The sequence below is a fragment of the Anguilla rostrata genome, chromosome 13, assembly GCF_018555375.3.
Source record: "Anguilla rostrata isolate EN2019 chromosome 13, ASM1855537v3, whole genome shotgun sequence".
Lineage (NCBI taxonomy): Eukaryota > Metazoa > Chordata > Actinopteri > Anguilliformes > Anguillidae > Anguilla > Anguilla rostrata.
The window spans coordinates 38,650,227-38,668,815 of NC_057945.1; the positions used below are offsets into that span (position 1 = coordinate 38,650,227).

The 18,589-nt window shown below is 39.6% G+C and overlaps 1 protein-coding gene and 2 long non-coding RNA genes across 3 annotated transcripts in view; 1 reads left to right on the forward strand and 2 right to left on the reverse strand.

Moving 5' to 3' along the window:
- LOC135238132 (uncharacterized) lies at positions 1 to 1,948 on the reverse strand. The gene is made up of 3 exons (XR_010325021.1): positions 1,318 to 1,948; positions 738 to 776; positions 1 to 120 (listed from the first exon to the last, which is right to left on the reverse strand). It is a non-coding gene; the product is annotated as an uncharacterized LOC135238132 (long non-coding RNA).
- The window catches only part of LOC135238360 (hemicentin-2-like), a 118,149-nt gene that overhangs the window by 94,384 nt on the left and 5,176 nt on the right, over positions 1 to 18,589 (reverse strand). The window contains exons 7-11 of the mRNA XM_064306149.1: positions 16,469 to 16,765; positions 15,632 to 15,907; positions 13,379 to 13,675; positions 12,200 to 12,481; positions 11,551 to 11,832 (exon numbers count right to left, since the gene is read on the reverse strand). Of these exons, the coding sequence (XP_064162219.1) occupies positions 11,551 to 11,832; positions 12,200 to 12,481; positions 13,379 to 13,675; positions 15,632 to 15,907; positions 16,469 to 16,765 (1,434 nt within the window). The remainder of the gene's footprint in view (positions 1 to 11,550; positions 11,833 to 12,199; positions 12,482 to 13,378; positions 13,676 to 15,631; positions 15,908 to 16,468; positions 16,766 to 18,589) is intronic.
- Positions 6,665 to 9,419, forward strand: LOC135238133 (uncharacterized). The gene is made up of 3 exons (XR_010325022.1): positions 6,665 to 7,649; positions 8,500 to 8,665; positions 9,089 to 9,419. It is a non-coding gene; the product is annotated as an uncharacterized LOC135238133 (long non-coding RNA).

Sequence of the window (18,589 nt, forward strand, 5' to 3'; positions counted from 1 at the left end):
TGTACCACAGATAACTCCACTCAGTCTGACTGGACTCAATTTCACATTTGAGAGTCACTTTCTCAGTGGGGTAGAACTTTGTCCATGCAGGGTTCAGGGTTAGCACAGGAGATTGTAGAGCTGCCAGCACAGGGACAAAGAACTTCACTTCCTCAGAATTTTTTATTCTTTATTTCAGCAGGAATTCAGGAATCTTCTTAATAAATCAGTGAACATTTCTTAGGCAATATAAATTTTCATTTTCCATTGTAAAATTCTAATTGTGCAAAGTGCCCTTGTTAAGAGAATCCACAAGTGTCAAAATATAAACACCATTAGTTATAATGAAGCTCGATCTGTCTCTGTGCCAGTTTTACAGTCACAAGAGCGTAATAAGGCATGCTAAATACAGTGATGTAACAAGAAGAACTCCATGTGCATATTCCAGATTATTAAGAAAGATATGGACTACAAAGCAATTTATTTTTGCCCTTAACTTACAAATGCATTGCTGTAAATGCTGCCTTTTAGTCACAATCAAAAATTGGTAAGTAAACTTTGATCATTTTGGAAAGTGTACAAGTGTGTTTATAAAAAAAAAAAGGAAAACTTAATTTAATTGTTAGTCAAAATTAAGTTTGAGTGAAGACTGAATCTAGGGCAGTGTGTGCCTTCAATATTCCCTTTGTTTCCCATAAAGTGCACTTTATGGATAAAGCAGTATGAATAAGATGCACGTGAATAATAAAAATACTTGCCTGCCTCTTGTACAAAGAACATCAGGACAACCAGTCTAACTGGAGGGAATAAAATGAAAATGAGGGTTCTTTTAACAAATAAAGCAAATCAGCAGCACAAATGTAGTGCACAGAAACAAAAACAAGAGAGAAACAAAAGAAATGCCCAAAGCCTCCTTGTGTCCTTGATGTATAGAAGGGAACAGGTGTTAATATTTGTAAGTAGGAGTGAGAGGCAGTGTTCAGCGTAGTTATTTCAATGGTAAACCCTGAAAAGCACTGTGTATGCACGGGGACCCTATAAACCTACACGTAGGGAGATAGCATACCATCCACTCCAGTTTGCCATGTTATTTTATTAGTACTTCATAAACATGTAGCTAACAGGTTGTGTTCAAAAAGTAAGAAAGAAATGCACTTTCTGGCTAAATTATATTACTTCCACAGAACAGGACAATGTTCTTATTCACACAATGATACCTACAGATACATGGTGACTCGTTCACACATAGAATACATCATTCATAATGTTATTCTGATTCTGAGTGTGATTCATTTTTGTTTTAATTCACTATAAGAAAGACAAAATGGAAAAACTCACCTGTTTTTGTGGTGAACTCATACATGTTGAGCTTTCTCTCCCCTGCTCTTTCTCAAAGAGGTATAGCCCTGCAGCGCTGGCTGGTTTTGTTAGCGGATGTGTCTCATTCTTTTAATAGAGCTGTGATCAGACACTGGTGTGGTTAAAGTTTCTTCTCATGAACCACGTAAAAAAAAAAAAAACACTTCTAAAGAACTCACAGACACAAACCTTCACATTCCCACATTTAAAGTGAATACCTTTCTGGAATTTTTATATTTATTTATTTGTTTATTTGCTTATTTTCAATTATTTATTATGTTGTGGTCATGAACATGCAGCAATGTGACTACACAATAAGAGGAGAAAGTAATGAAGACCATGATCTACACACAAGATGAGCATGCAGTTAGAGACAGGAAATGAGATACAAGGGAGAATATAGAGCAGTATAACCCCTTCTGTATCACACCTTTTTAAGTCTGAAAATGACATGCCCACAATAAAATGGCTACTGTCCTTGAGCCCTTTTGGCTACAGGCATAATCCTGGCTCTGCTGAAATGTAACCCTTGGGAGCTTGTTTTCAAAGAGACAGAATAGCTGTAAATAAACAATACATCTGAGAGAATAGTAGGAGCTCAAGCACAATGTAAGTGGAAGGGGGGGGGGGGGGGGGGAGAGATACACAATGAAAAAAAAACAATGGAGCCACAGCCACAACACTGGGCAAATCCTGGTTAAATGAGAAAAATAAAAAAAATGAGAATTCTGCATTGTTTGTGCTAAGCTATATCTAGCCAGATTTCCAAAAGGGCCATTTGAAGATGCAAAGGCCACAGACATTTGGTAAACAAATGATATTATGGGTGTTCATAGGAGTAAAATACTATATATTGTATACTGTGTGTTAGTTGAAATTTTCACTTTTCCTGCGCCTACCACTCTTCACCACCCTCCCCTTGCTCTCCCCTTGCTACCTCTGGCAGCAGCAGGTCTGGAAGACTGTAGAAAATATCTACATCAGTTATCTAGTTTACTAATCCATTAACTGAAGTCCATTGATAAGTTTTTTTTATTTAAACCAAATATCCCACCCCCATCAACATGTCAAACACGTCCCACAATTTCACACCACATTTATTATTCGAAATCAGGCCAACTCCTTATTTATAAGAGTACTGAATATCACATTGCAGGTATTTAGCAGATGCTCTTACCCAGAGCGACTTACAATATTATACATAGCATTTACATTGCATCCATTTATACAGCTTGATATATACTGAGACAATGCAGGTTAAGTAGGCTACCTTGCTCAAGGGTACACAGGCAGTGTTCTACCTGAGAATTATGACGTCCATATAATAAGACACATATTGTGAGAATATATTTAGTGAATAATAGGCTAATATATACACTCCTGGGCAAAAAAAAGGGCCAAGCCCAAAATGGCAAAATATTAAGCTTTTAATGGTCTTAACAACAAATCATTGGTCAGAAAATTAGCAAGAATTAAACAAATGCACTCCTGAGACCTCCGGTGCCATCATTTGCTCAGTTACTTTTGCTGCAGTGAACTGTTTGGGGAAAAGCTAGAAACAGGGAAATTCACTTATACAGTAGACAAATTAACATAATGACAAATAAAAGAGTCATGTTTTGAATTTGGTTGCATATCATTTGCATGCCATGACTTCCTGATGTCTGTGACCTATCAACATCATCAGAGTCTGGATATCTTATTTTCAGGTTGTCCTACAAGCATAGGCGGTTTTACCATAGGTCATAGGTAGGCAATTGCTTGGGGCCTCGTCCACCAAAGGGGCCTCGTGAATTTGTGTTTCCTTTTTTTTTTTATTTATAAAACATTTCTCCTTTCTTGTCACTTCAAACAAATGATTATCTGTAATAGATAAAAATAAATCTATCTACATGTAAATGTGGCCTTATACAATTAAATATCTATATTTGCCAATATTTATTATTACCCACATCTCACATTTAATGGACTATTCCACATTGACCTTCCTGCATTTGCGCCTAATCAATGACGTAGAAATTCGAGTTGCCGTCAGAGGCGGAGAGTCACTATCTTTGTTACCATGAAGCCTTTTCAAAGTGTATTTGAGATAGTGATGGGCAAAACTGTTCTTTTTAGTGTACTGAATCAGTAGAATCAGTTTACTAAAAAGATTCGTCCACAACAACAACAAGGCTGAATCCTTTTGACGTAATTTGCATAGCGACTGTATGCTCAGATCGCCTAGTTTCACTCACTATGGCCAAGCGGAATCGATAATGTTTCAGAAAATATATAACTTTTAAAGATTTAATTCAATCTTCTACTGGGACTTTTGCCCTTTATTGAGGGTGTGACCGAAAATGTCGGTGCCACTGACTATAATCGAATGTTTTTCACATTTACCGTTCGATTGACCAAGTGCCATTTAAAGTACATTTTTATGGGTTAGTACTGTCAGATTGTGCTAGCTACTTCACATTAACCTTGTACGGCAATCAATAAAGGCTAACAGCACAGCACCACTTAATTGCAGTCACTTCTATCCCCACTGTAATGAACTAAAAAAGGCGACAAACCTTTTCGCAAGACCTTTTCTGTGAGAAATGTATTGTCAAGCTCACGCGCATACACTGCTGGCGACATTCTAAAGCTCCATTTTGCCCTCCCTACTACTACAACTTCTGTCTCTGCTGGTTGCGGTGAACCAGCTACAGTGTGGGAGGAAAGTGTCAGAGGCAACACCCACAGAGACCAGCAGCCCACCACAAACCAGACACCCGCTCGGATCTGAACTTTTACCCCGAGAGAATAGTGGATGTTCAAATGCTTTATCAAAAAGCATGTACTATACTTTTGTCTTGAAAGAATTAAAGATTGTATACTTACAATCTTTTTCTTGCCATATCGTCATTTTCTAACTGACTAAAGGTCATTTGAAGTTCTTCAGTTAGAATTCTCATTTGGGTCTGTCCTTTAATTCTGTGGCTTTGTTAACTGAAAAGAGCTGCCTCAAAATAGTTTTTGTTCACTAGCTATGATTGCGTTAAGCAAAATGGTGAAGGGCCTCACTTTGCCTGGGGCCAAATCATTAAAACCGCCCCTGCCTACAAGCAACACAAAAACTCTTTGCATTTGAATGGATCTCTATGGGAATTAGGGGGTGGGACTAGATTCAGCTGTAAATTATGCCGATACAGTATGGAACATATTTGTTGGCTAAATGGCTTTAAGTCATCAAGGGTCCAAGGTATAAAATGAGCCTCAAACCACCGTGCTGCTGCCAGATATGCAGTAGATACTACAAGCATTGTTTCTCCTGATTAATTTTCCTGTTGAACTCAATGGAAAAAATATTCATGAGTGCTGATAACTGTACTTACATCCCTCTCCATTGTATGAGGCCCCTGCAGGGAGTTATGCGAGGTATGGACCACCTGTATATCCTTCAAAATACCAGGACAATACACCATTTGTTGGCAAATGATGCAATATGGTATTATGTATGAAGTATACAATAAGCTTTAAAACAGCTTTAAATGGAGCTTAAACAGGTATTGACAAGAGTGCCTACATCATCTTGGTCCAGGCTTTGGCCAGAGTCTAAGACTTCTTCTGCATCCTAAAAGAGACCAAAATAACATTTATTGGAGATTTGATCATCTGGATGTTTACACCTACAATATATTGCTAAAATGGTGCCTGTCACAGATTTGTAAGGTGGTAAAAAAAATATTCTTACATGACATCCATCTTGCTGCTCTCTGACCTGCTCTGCCAGACTCTGCCAGAATTATCAGCATACAAGAAGAGGGTGCTTGAACAGGCAGATTACATATCATTAATATACAACAGAAATAGTAGTGGACCCAGAACACCTCCTTGTGGCACCCCACAGGTAAAGGGCATAGCCTCTGATAATTGGCCACTGACCTCCACCCTCTAATCCCTTTCAGACAGGTAAGAAGTCAACCACCCAACTGCTGTTAAATCCACCCCAAAAGCTTTTAGCTTGGATAAAAGTAGCCTATGATCAACAGTGTCAAAGGCCTTTAGTAGGACCATTCCACAAAGTTTGCCTTCATCTATCTCCATTTTTATTAAACCAGTAAGATACAAAAGACAAGTGTCTGTGGAGCAAGATTTCCTAAAACCGGACTGAAGATTGTAAAGAAGATTATGCTTATTGATATAATCATATATTTGCTCATGAACAGCCTTCTCAAGTACCAATTAAAATTGATACAGGCCTGTAGTTGCTAGGATCTGTACAACTCCCCTTCTTATAGAGAGGAATAATTTTGGCATGCTTAAAATTTCATGGTACAACCCTTGATCTAAAGACAGATTGATAACGTGTGTGATATAAGGGGCAATCGTTTCAGCTGAATCTCTTAAAAGCCTAGCAGGAATATTAACAAGGCCAGTAGCTTTGGTTCTATTTAACTCCTAATATTCTTGCAACCTTCTCATCAGTTACCCTAGTGAAGGAGAACGAATTGGCCTTAACTCCTAAATTTGCATAATATCTCTGCCTGTATGCTTCGCAGTACTCCCCTGAACTAGGGGGCAACTTTGAAACAAGGTTTAGCCATGACAGATGATTAGGCTGTATCTCCTATTTAAATCTTGGATTACTTGGAGAGAAAAAAACATTTGAAATATTTGTGAGCTGTGAAAGTGGCCATGCCTCTTTAATAGCAAGTACTTGATGACAAAACAAATCCTGATCACACCAAGTACTATCTGAACTAATTGTTGGAAAGAAACACAGTAGTGTAAATGAAATGTCGAAATCAAAAGTGCAGGAAGCATAAAATTATGGGAATTGATAATCTTCCACAATTGACTTGCAAAATTAATCCAAGCTGTGCTGCAAGGGTAACACCTTGTGGTGTGAATTGGGGTTGTATTTCTAAAGGGGGAAACCCGATATTGATTGCTAGGATCACCTCTTTTACATGCTTCTGTTGCATAAGCAATCGTAATAATTATTGTGCAATCTCCAAATTATTATGCTTAGAGAAATTTTTTGAATCAACAGCTCAATGCTTTCCTTGATAGACACTCTGTTTTAAACACCAACCAATCTGGTTTTAGGGCTGAACATAGTACCATCTCTGCTGCCTCTCTGATTGTGAAAAGCCTTGTGCCTGCACTGATCTAATCAACACTGTACCTCTCTTTTGGTAGACCTTTCCAAAGCCTTTGACATGGACATGGTTGTCATTCAATGCTGGTTACAGAAACTCTTGATTACTGGTTTTTATTCTGCTGCCTGTAGATACTTTATAAATCAGTAATAAGTAATAAGTAATGCAATAAGTAATGTTAAATTTGCATTTGCATAATATTTCAGAAACTATTGAGAGGCATGAAAAATGAAGAGAAAGGGTGACATCACTAGTTTCTTCCACCCAAAGAGGAGGGATCAGGGAGACACAACAGAGGTAGTCACAGATGATGAAGCAGGAGAAGTGGAAAATACAAAGCAAGATGGAGGAGAAGAAGTTGAACAAGGGCAAGAAGTTGATATGTTGAAAGGAGAAGAAGAAATAGACATACAGTTCAGAGAGGAGACAATAGTCAGACAGCGGAGGGGAAGAGAGACAGCCTGAGTTCCCTCAGGTTATGCCCAGTTGTTCTGGTCCCCATAGTAAGATGATTGTGCTCTGTAGCTTTCTATCTGGGCAGTATATTTTTTTCTTGTAACATCAAAATGCTTATTATTTTATGTCATTGAAAAGCTTCATAATTTAGGCTGATGCTTATAAGAAAGTTATGTGTGTATATGAAACATCTGTAAGTATGCTTACACTTACTGTAATGGTGTTTATTATTAGGTATTTTAACCTTATATATTGCATATGAGTGCACAGTTACTACCACGTGTGCGTGCACATGCGTAGAGGACTAAGATTTGATTTTGCTACCCCATCTGATCTGCAATCTGCATGCCGCCCCCATGCCACTCGAAGAAAATTTCTCTAGATCCACCCCTGGGTACTGGTAATATTCACATGTATGCTGATGGCACAGTTGTCTGTTGTTCTGCTGAAAAGCAGCAGATTGTCTTCATTAGCCTGCAAAATACATTCAGCAATCTAAATCTGACTAAATATATGCTGTTTACCAAAGAAATATTGATAGTGACTTGAAAATGAACAAGTTAAATGATTTTCATATTGAGAGAGTAAATCAATACAAATATCTTGGAATTTGGATTGATAATGAATTTACTTTTAAGGCACTTTTGAAAAAAGAGGGCTTATTTATTTAAAATGTAACTTTCATTTTACCATGTAAAAGTGATTGAGAACAAAGTCAAGAAGGTATGCGTCAAAAATGTTTTTTAGTACAATACATACAAAGGTGCTTTAAAACTAGTATTAGCAAGGATAATATATAGGATGAAACAAAGGACACAGAAAAAAAATGTGTTACGTCAGAATTTTAGACAAGCAGCAGTTACAAAGAGGTGGGGAGCTAACAGGTGCAACGATGAGTAAATGTGTTCTGTAAAAGTCTCGTTGTTTCCAAATACTAAATAAAAGTATGCAATATCCCACCTTGGTTTTTTCCCCCTTTTCAGATCAAAAGAACACAGTCTCATCTGAAAGTTTTACAACACCTGAATGCAAGATTTAATCCCATAGTTTAAAAAATGGGCAATGTTTAAAAAAAAAAATTAAAAAAAGTACCCATTGATGGTGAAATGTAGTATGAAGCACACACAGGCAATACCCACAAAGGAAGGCCTACAAAGACTTTCACCTACAGCAATACCTGAGAAACGAACACCTTTGGAATTTGGAATGTTTGCATCATTAAACTTGTTTTGAAGATTTAAATACAGTGTGTGCGTATATCTTACCTCACATGATATAATTTCTATAAGCTAATGACTTTATATAAACAAATAACAATTACTGGTATATCAATGACTATCATATATCAGTGTCCAGTGTGAATTCAGCTGTAACAGTGTTAATGCAACTCTTAACAGATAACATTTGGTCCCACACTGGAATGTTGGGCCAAATGTTATCTGTTAAGAATTGAGTTAACACTGGAACTAATACTGTGTACAAATAATTTCTCAGAGTATTTCTGGGTGCTCTTTTAAAATAATCTCTGCACAACAACTGGCTAATTTGCATTAAGTTTTTTTCTCCATGACAGGGACAATCGTTGGTTCAAATGCAGCACCTCCTCATCTTCCTCACCCTCCTCCAAAAGCCTTCATTCACAATGACGGACAGGAAGAGCAAGATGGCTGCCCCCACAGCGATCCGTGCTAGATTCTCCACTGTGCAGGAAACTGGGGGGAAATAAAAAACCCACAGAGGTTAAGGGACTTGCTAAGACTTGCATCCTGTTATGCTGTGCCCACCACCATCCACTGTTAACGGCAACCTGCCAGCCAGTTAGCCGAGATTGGGGAAGGAGGGTGGTGCTACAGATAGTGTTTGCGGACCCATTTGGTAACCCCCCCAACCAACCAAAACCAACCGTCCCTAAATGGTTTCATTCGACAAGAATCATTGCATGTGCGCCATAGCTACAGTCATCGCTTTTCTGTTGCTTGTTCTTCCCCTGGTGTCTGTTTGTCTATTAGCATGGTATGTGGTAGCCATGGAGACAAGGGTGTGTCAGTCGATTGGCCCGATCAGAACTACATTACCGGCAGACATTCTTCAAGACTTCAGCTTGGTCACAAAGGACAGTCGCAACAATCGAACACACAATGTTTGTGCTCTCATTCATGCAGACGTGCAAGCCGGCTTTCGCATGAGGCATCAGCGTCATCCTGAGCAACTTATCAGAAACAGAATCAGAATTGGGTTTATTGGCCAAACATGCTTTTTTCACATGTAAGGAATTTGACTCCGGTTCACAGTAACTCACACTGTACTTACATTCACAATGTCAACAACAAACAACAATAACAAACAACAACAAGAGTAGGTTTTACCTACAGTGAGCAGTAGTGAAAGTGTGTTGTGCTTTTACAAAGAATAAATATGTAATAAATATAAGTGTATGAATAAATTATTGCACTATGAACATGGCTGTGGGTATGTACAACTATTTTTTGATAGACAGGTTAGCTGGGTTAATTGTTCATGTATAAAACTTTATACAACTTTATACATTTTTACATTTATACAGCAGGATAAGTACCTTGCTCAAAAGTACAACAGCTTTGCACTACCCAGGTATTGAACCTGCAACCTTTAAGTCACAAGCCCTGTTCCCTATCCAATACACTACACTGCCACCTTTGGACATATGCAATTTACATCACATTACAATTTGTTCTATTATTTGCAGAGGTCGATCGGCCCGATCAGAACTGCATTACATTGCCAGAAGACAATATTCAAGGCTTCAACTTGGTCACAAAGGACGGTCGCAACAATCGAACACACAATGTTTGTGCTCTCGTTTTTATGCTTTCATAATGAGTTATTTGGATACTCCAACTCTGTATGTGGGGGGAGGGGGGGCAAAGCAGGAGGGGGGGGGGGCTCAAAAGTCCTGGAATAAAAACAGTTTGCTTTCATCCACACAGAGACTGCATATGCACAAAGTCCAGAATTGTGTGCATCACCCCTGCCAGCGTGTCATTGCAGACGTGCAAACATACTTCCACATGAAGCATCAGCGTTATCCTGAGAAACTTACAAAACTTTTGCATTTTACATTGAATTCATACAGCAGGATAAGTACCTTGCTCAAAGGGTACAACAGCTTTGGACCACCCGGGTATCAAACCTGCAACTTTTAAATCACAGGCCCTATTCCCTTACCCAATGTGCTATACTGCTACCTTTGGAATGTGTGCAGCAACACACTGGTGTTAAAAAAAGCCCCTATACCCCGCCCCCGGAGGAGGACACTAAGACATATGCAATTTGTTCCATTATTTGCAGAGGTGGAAAGTCCAGGGGTCAGAAGGTAAAAGTACTCCCTTGTGTTTCTTCCACCCATGGACTCAGCCAGCTGATTTCATTTAGTTCTACCTCCTGGCTGAAGAATTGTCCTAATGATCAAATCCAGGTGATTAGGGAGGAAGTTGACTTTCTAAACCTGGATTTTACACCTGTGATGATTTGTTGACAACTTTTAGTTCAGTCATTTGGTTTTGCTGTTTTTGAAATTGAAAAATCTACGATATTTTGTTTCATTAGATTATCTTTGATTACATTATATTTCATAATCTATCATTATCTACAGGCCTGGGTCAAATACGTTTTTGTTTGTAGTGTGCCGTTTTTAGCAAGGCTGTGTTGTGACAGAAAATCACTTACTTTTGCGTGTGGGCTGCATTAGCTACATGGATTGGCTTCGACTACTTATCCTTAAGCTCACAATACCATGGTGCACTGCGGAGTACTGACTGAGTCTATTGCAAACAAGATAGCGTGACTTCCTTTCACACGCTGTGCTCACCACGAGTGCTTGAAGGGTGGTGGAGGAAGTGGTCTTGGGTGAGGCACATTTCATTAATAGCCAGACAAAAGGAGTGGAACTCACCAATGTTGTTTGCTCTAAATCCTTCGCTGATGTCTGTGTAAGACGGTTGGCCTGTTCTGTTTCCTCTGCATTTATATTCACTACTGTAAGAGTCGTTTCCAGCGGAGAGTGTGAGTCTGTCCCCGCTGGGGTCCAGTGGAAGGTGACGTCCGTCTCTGTACCACGTGTAGTTCCACTCAGCAGAGCTCCCCTCAACCTGACACCTCAGAGTCAGACTGGCTGACCTGAAGATCTCTGTCCATGCAGTCTCCAGAGTCAGCACAGCCTGAGGACGAGCTGAAACGCCACAATGATTAGGAAATGGTTGATTAGAGCATCGTGCACAACGATAAATTATAATACATCAAAACGCCATGCCCAAAACATGATTGAAAAAATCACTTATTTGGTGCATGTATGTTTGCACTTTGATGTCGCTGTTTGCCCGGTGGCACTGTCATGTTTAAACAGGCAAGGGCCTTCCCCAAAAGTGTAGGGGAAGCACAGAATAGTCTAGAATGTGATTGTATTCTGTAGAATTAAAATGAGCCTTCACTAGAACTAAGGGGCCTAGCCCAAACAATGAAAAACATCCCCAGACCAAAGAGTGTCCAGATACTTTTGGTCATATACCGTATAGAACATTTCGGAATTATTTGCTGTATCATATACTAGACTGAGAAATAAAGCAGTAAAATTAATTTCTTATGTTACCAGTTATGCTGAGCTGCAGAGAGTCACTGTACGGTGTGTAGAAAGCGGGGCTCCCTCTCCCTGCTCGGCACCAGTACTCTCCACCATGTGAAACTGCAGCAGAGAGGATGGTGTAACTGGACCCGTCAGTGCTGGTCAGTGCTGCTCCCTGTGTTTCTTTGTACCACAGATACGCCCAGCCAGCAGGATCAGTGCCAACCCTGCAGCTCAGGGTCACCATATCTCCTGTGAAGATCTCTCCACTGGGGGGGTCCCGAGTCAGCAGGGGTTTGGGGGCCTCCCCTACAAAACAGGTATTATGTCACCCGCAGGAAAAACACTAGAAAACCAGAGTAACATTAAGACACTTCCTATTATAAACAGGACTGCACAAACCATAACTCACCATATAATAAAGTTACTTGTTTGGTAACAGATGATTGCTCACCCAGCATTCACCCAGACCATACAATACAATACAATACAATAAGCTCTTATATAGCGCTCTTCATGCGTACATCCCAGGGTGCTCCACAAAATTTTTAAAAATAAATAAATAAATAACCAACCTAAGAAGTCAAAACTAAGAGGAATAGGCACATGAGAATCATGGTACGTATAAATTAACATAAGGTCTGTGTAGTTTCCACAGCACAGCAACATTACTCACCATCTACGATCAGAGTCACATCTTTGCTCATTTCAGTGTAAACATCTCTTCCTGGTATTCCTCCTTTGCAGGAGTATCTTCCACTGTGTGACTGATCTAGAGCTGGGATTGTGTACTCATTTCCACTGCTGGAGAGCCCACTGTTCATATAGGCTCCATCTCTGTACCACAGATAACTCCACTCAGTCTGACCGGTCTGAATCTCACATTTGAGAGTCACTTTCTCAGTGGGGTAGAACTTCCTCCATGCAGGGTTCAGGGTTAGCACAGCAGGTGGTGGAGCTGCCAGTACAGGACACAATCAAACCCAGCACTGGGACAAAGAATTTCAGCAGTTCAGAAGAATTCAGTTAATATGTGTGCATTAACTGAATAAAAAATGCCAAGTACAAACTTTTTTTTTCAATTTCTATCTACAATAACACGAAAATAGGACTTTTACTTAAAAATAGTCTTAGACATGACATTTCTTAAAATATTCTTAATTTGGATTTAATTACAATTAAATTAATTATTGGAAGTCTATCTAATCATTGTGCAGTCAGAGGTGGAGAGGTGGGAGAGAAGTGCCTATTTTACTTGCCTGTAATGCATGTAAAATAGGCATTAAGTTGCAAGAAATATTGCAAAGAAGGAGTTAAGCTTAAATGTGTGAGGTCAAGTAAACATTGAGGCAAAAAGATTATTCCCAGACAGGAATTGCAAAGCAGCTTTAAGATTTCCAGGTGCAGTTTTCAGTACACACTCAGAAGGCAGAGGACAAATATCTTGTGCTGTGTAGCAAGAAAAACTGTCATGAAACTACACCACAGCTACAATAAGAACTCAATGCTACTACAGAGAAACCAGTTCACCTCATTACAGTGACATGGCAACTACGATCATACAAAAAAGCATGCAAAAATGTTCAGACAGCAAATGTTTATGCATGTGTGCTTGTATGCAAGTACAATGAAAATATTATTTATTTTGTTTTTGTATGTGTGTCTGTGTGTGTAGACATGCATGTGCTCATGTGCGTTTGTATGCATGTACAGTAATGGCACTACGGTTCATTTTATTTTAGTTGTACCAGGTGAAGGTGAACTGTGAAAGTAACATTATAATATCATTACATAATAATTAGCTGTATCATACACTAGACTGATAAAAAGCAGTGAAATGCATTTCTTATGTTACCAGATATGCTGAGCTGGAGAGAGTCACTGTACGGTGTGTAGAAAGCGAGGCTCCCTCTCCCTGCTCGGCACCAGTACTCTCCACCATGTGAAACTTCAGCAGAGAGGATGGTGTAACTGGACCCGTCAGTGCTGCTGGAGTCAGTGCTGGTCAGTGCTGCTCCCTGTGTTTTTTTGAACCAGAGATACTCCCAGCCAGCAGGATCTGTGCCAACCCTGCAGCTCAGGGTCACTGTATCTCCTGTGAAGATCTTGCCACTGGGGCGGTCCAGAATCAGCAGGGGTTTGGGGGCCTCCCCTAAAAAACAGGTATAATTTCACCCGCAGGTTAAAACACCAGAAAACCAGTGAACCAGTAAGTGAACATACATTTCAGATGCTACTTTAAGACACTAACCATAATAAACAAGCCACAAAGAACAATCCACAACATTACAGTTAAAGTTACAATCTTGAAGATTTCCGTTTCGTTCTCTTTGGCCGTACCAATGGCGAGAAGCGGTAATTGCAGTTGTGTTTTTGGACCTCACTTCCCATAAATCCAAATGGACCCAACCAGTGTCGCCTGTGTGACGTTAGCCAGTTGGCACCTGGGCCACGCCAACTATAGCACTTACTATTTACTGAATAAAACATGGTTGTTATAAAAGTAACGTTATGTACATACTCATTCATTGTCTAACATTAGGCTAATAAGCTGTCTTTACACTGCTGAGCCAGGTTAAAATGCTGTAGCAGACCTGGGGTAAAATTATTGATGATCAGTTTCCACAGACGTTCTTTATCCACCTTTTTGCCCGGTATGAACTACTTTACACTGCAGAGAAGAATTTGTGGGATTCGCTGTGGCTCGTGCAATTATGTATCTCGTGCATAATAAACAGTCTTTCTCGTGAATGATTGTTGTGATATTTTTGAAACAACTGCCTTGCAAAATGTTACCCCCGGTGTTTCTGGTTTTGCTAGCTAAACTGCTCGAGGATAAAGCTGAGCTGGGTGTTAAATTAAAATTAATAAAACAAAAACAAAGGAGATTTCATCAAAAAATGGCATCAAGGCTGAAGGAACATAAGAGGAAGCGTAATAAAATAATAACCCTAATCCATACTGCCCTATTCTTTTATTTAGTTTTCTCCGGCTTGACATCTTAATCCGGAAATCAGACCCGGCCCTGCTTCACCTATACCCCGGCTTTATTCCAATCATTATAATATATTGATGAACTTGATGGCAATGTAAATAACGCTCACGTTAAGGCCAGTTCAGATCAATGATTCGTAACAAGATGAAACGGTTTTAGAATGTTGCAGAGAAAATTGCAGCGGTGTGAACTTGTTAGTTGTAGAGCGTCTGAAGCCGTTGCCTGGGGTCTCAAAAGACCCACCTTGTCAAATCGCCAAGTGCAGTTTTAGAACGTTTACAATCAGACGTCTTGGAATTTTGCAAGTTGCATCCAGTCTCGTTGCGAATCATTGATCTGAACTGGCCTTTAGTTAGCTACGTTGCAACAAGGTAGCATTGTATTCGAGAGACGGTTTGCGAGGTTGGTAGCATTAGCTAGCGTTTTTTCTAATTGTTAGCTGACATTAGATTGTGTTAATTACATTAGCTAGCTAGCTAACGCAACGTCACCTAATATGAGAGATGGATACTGTGCGCAACGTTGTCTAAACTAATGTTGCCTTTATTGACATGGTCCGGTAGCTAGCGTTAGCTGTTCAAATAGCTATGTAATTTAGTAACGTTACATTGTCATCAAATGTAATACGAAATCTACATCAACAACTAATATGACCATTCATGTTACACAAAAAACTTTTTACGGTTCTATAACCCCACTCCCCCTTTCTCTGTTATTGTAACGCTAGCAGACACCGGAAAAAACAGTACGCCGCTCAAACACAAATGAGTTGAAGAGTGAGCCTGTTGCGTTAGCTCCGCCTACCCTCTCTGGCGGACCAACCACTGATGGGTGATGGAAAACACGTCACTAACTATGCGCCGCTTGTGATTTTTTCCCGGGACTGTCGCCACAGACACACAGTTCTTTAATCATAAATAATAATAATAATAATATAAATTAATATAATAATAGGCTCAATCACCATTGTGTTACCTAATTCGGCGATAGATAGTGACTTAACAGACATTTATTTTAATGAAAATCTTCGAGATTATTACTTTAAAGTAAAAAATTGAAATACTACATTTTAATTATTACATTTATATCATTATGTAATAAATGACATCTTACCATTAACTTTGAGTGCAACCATATTGCTGCTGCCAGTGTACAGTACTCTTTCCTTATGTTGTCCTTTACATGTGTATGTTCCTGAGTCTGACTGAACTGCAGACAGGATCTCATAGGTGTCCTCAGCTGTGCCCACAGGAAGTTCTCGTCCATTTCTGTACCATTTATGCATCCACACAGGAGAGTGGTCCTGAATGCCACAGTGCAGAGCCGCTCTCTCTCTGTTAAAGATGTTTGTCCATCCAGTCTGTAGAGTCAGAACCACGGATGGGAGAGCTGGACAGACCAGGAAACAAAGTGCAAGATGAAGATGGAGTCACAGGAATACCTGCTTTTCATGGATTGCTGATGCCTGTCAGTCGACAACTTTCTATACAATATTACAAAGGTAACAAAAAAAGAATCATTTGCAAATACTGGATATTAATTATTGCACTTTTACATAAGCATTAATATAGGTCTAGCTAGCAAAAGAAACCATTGTAAGACTGCACTACAACTTACAGGAAGAACTCAATGCAACTAGAGAGAAACCAGTTCACCTGATTACAGTGAAATGGCAACTACGATCATACAAAAAAGCATGCAAAAATGTTCACAGACAGCCAATATTTATGCATGTTTGCTTGTATGTATGAACAGTGAAAATATTATTTATTTTGTTTTTGTATGAGTGTGTATTTGCATACATGTACAGTAATGTCACTACAATTAATTTCATTTTAGGTTTACCAAAGGAGAACTATGAAAGCACCAACAGTATATAACATTACAGAATTATTAGATGTATCATATACTAGACTGATAAAAAGCAGTAAATTGTATTTCTTATGTTACCAGTTATGCTGAGCTGGAGAGAGTCACTGTACGGTGTGTAGAAAGCGGGTCTCCCTCTCCCTGCTCGGCACCAGTACTCTCCACCATGTGAAACTGCAGCAGAGTGGATGGTGTAACTGGACCCGTCAGTGCTGCTGGAGTCAGTGCTGGTCAGTGCTGCTCCCCGTGTTTCTTTGAACCAGAGATACTCCCAGCCAGCAGGATCAGTGCCAGCCCTGCAGCTCAGGGTCACTGTATCTCCTGTGAAGATCTCTCCACTGGGGGGGTCCAGAGTCAGCAGGGTTTTGGGGGCCTCCCCTACAAAACAGGTATAATGTCACCCGCAGGTAAAACACTAGAAAACCAGAGTAACATTAAGACACTTGCTATTATAAACAGGACTGCACAAACCATAACTCACCATATAATAAAGTTACTTGTTATGTAACAAATGATTGCTCGCCCAGCATTCACCCAGACCATACAATACAATAAAATACAAAAAGCTCTTATAATGCGCTCTTCATGCGTACATCCCAGGGTGCTTTACAACAAAAAATAAATAAATAACCAACCTAAGAAGTCAAAACTAACAGGAATAGGCACATGAGAATCATGGTACGTATAAATTAACATAAATATAGGTCTGTGTAGTTTTCACAGCACAGCAACATTACTCACCATCTACAGTCAGGGTCACATCTTTGCTCATTTCAGTGCGAAAAGCTCTTCCTGGTATTCTCCCTCTGCAGGAGTATCTTCCTCTGTGTGACTGATCTAGAGCCGGGATTGTGAACTCATTTCCACTGCTGGAGAGCACACTGTTGATAGAGGCTCCATCTCTGTACCACAGATAACTCCACCCAGTCTGATGGGTCTGAATCTCACATTTGAGAGTCACTTTCTCAGTGGGGTAGAACTTCCTCCATGCAGGGTTCAGGGTTAGCAGAGCAGGCGGTGGAGCTGTCAGTACAGGACACAATCAAAACCAGCACAGGGACAAAGAACTTCAGCATTTCAGAAGAATTCAGTTAATGTGTGCATTTACTGAATAAAAAATGCGAAGTACAAACTTTTTAAAATCAATTTCTATCTACAATAACACAAAAATATGACTTGTACTTAAAAATGTCTTAGACATGACATTTATTAAAATATTCTTAATTTGGCTTTAATTACAATTAAATTAATTATTGCAGGTTTATCTAATCATTGTGCAGTAAGAGGTGGAGGGGTGGGAGAGAAGTGCCTATTTTACTTGCCTGTAAATCATGTAAAATAGGCATTACGTTGCAAGAAATATTGCAAAGAAGGATTTACGTTTAAATGTGCGAGGTCAAGTAAACATTGAGGCAAAAAGATTATTCCCAGTGAGGAATTGCAAAGCAGCTTTAAGATTTCCAGGTGCAGTTTTCAGTACACACTCAGAAGGCAGAAGACAAATATCTTGTGCTGTGTAGCATGAGAAACTGTCATGAAACTACAACACAGCTACAGGAAGAACTCAATGCTACTAGAGAGAAAGCAGTTCACCTGATTACAGTGAAATGGCAACTATGATCATACAATAAAGCATGCAAAAATGTTCAGACAGCAAATGTTTATGCATGTGTCCTTGTATGCAAGTACAATGAAAATAATATTTATTTTGTTTTTGGATGTGTGTGTCTGTGTGTGTAGAAATACATGTGCTCATGTGCGTTTGTATACATGTACAGTAATGGCACTACGATTCATTTTATTTTAATTGTGCCAGGTAAAGGTGAACTATGAAAGTAACATTATAATATCATTACATAATAATTAGCTGTATCATATACTAGTCTGATAAAAAGAAGTAAATTGTATTTCTTATGTTACCAGATATGCTCAGCTGGAGAGAGTCACTATACAGTGTGTAGAAAGCGGGTCTCCCTCTCCCTGCTCGGCACCAGTACTCTCCACTATGTGAAACTGCAGCAGAGCGGATGGTGTAACTGGACCCGTCAGTGCTGCTGGAGTCAGTGCTGGTCAGTGCTGCTCCCCGTGTTTCTTTGAACCAGAGATACTCCCAGCCACCAGGATCTGTGCCAGCCCTACAGCTCAGGGTCACTGTATCTCCTGTGAAGATCTCTCCACTGGGGGAGTCCAGAGTCAGCAGGG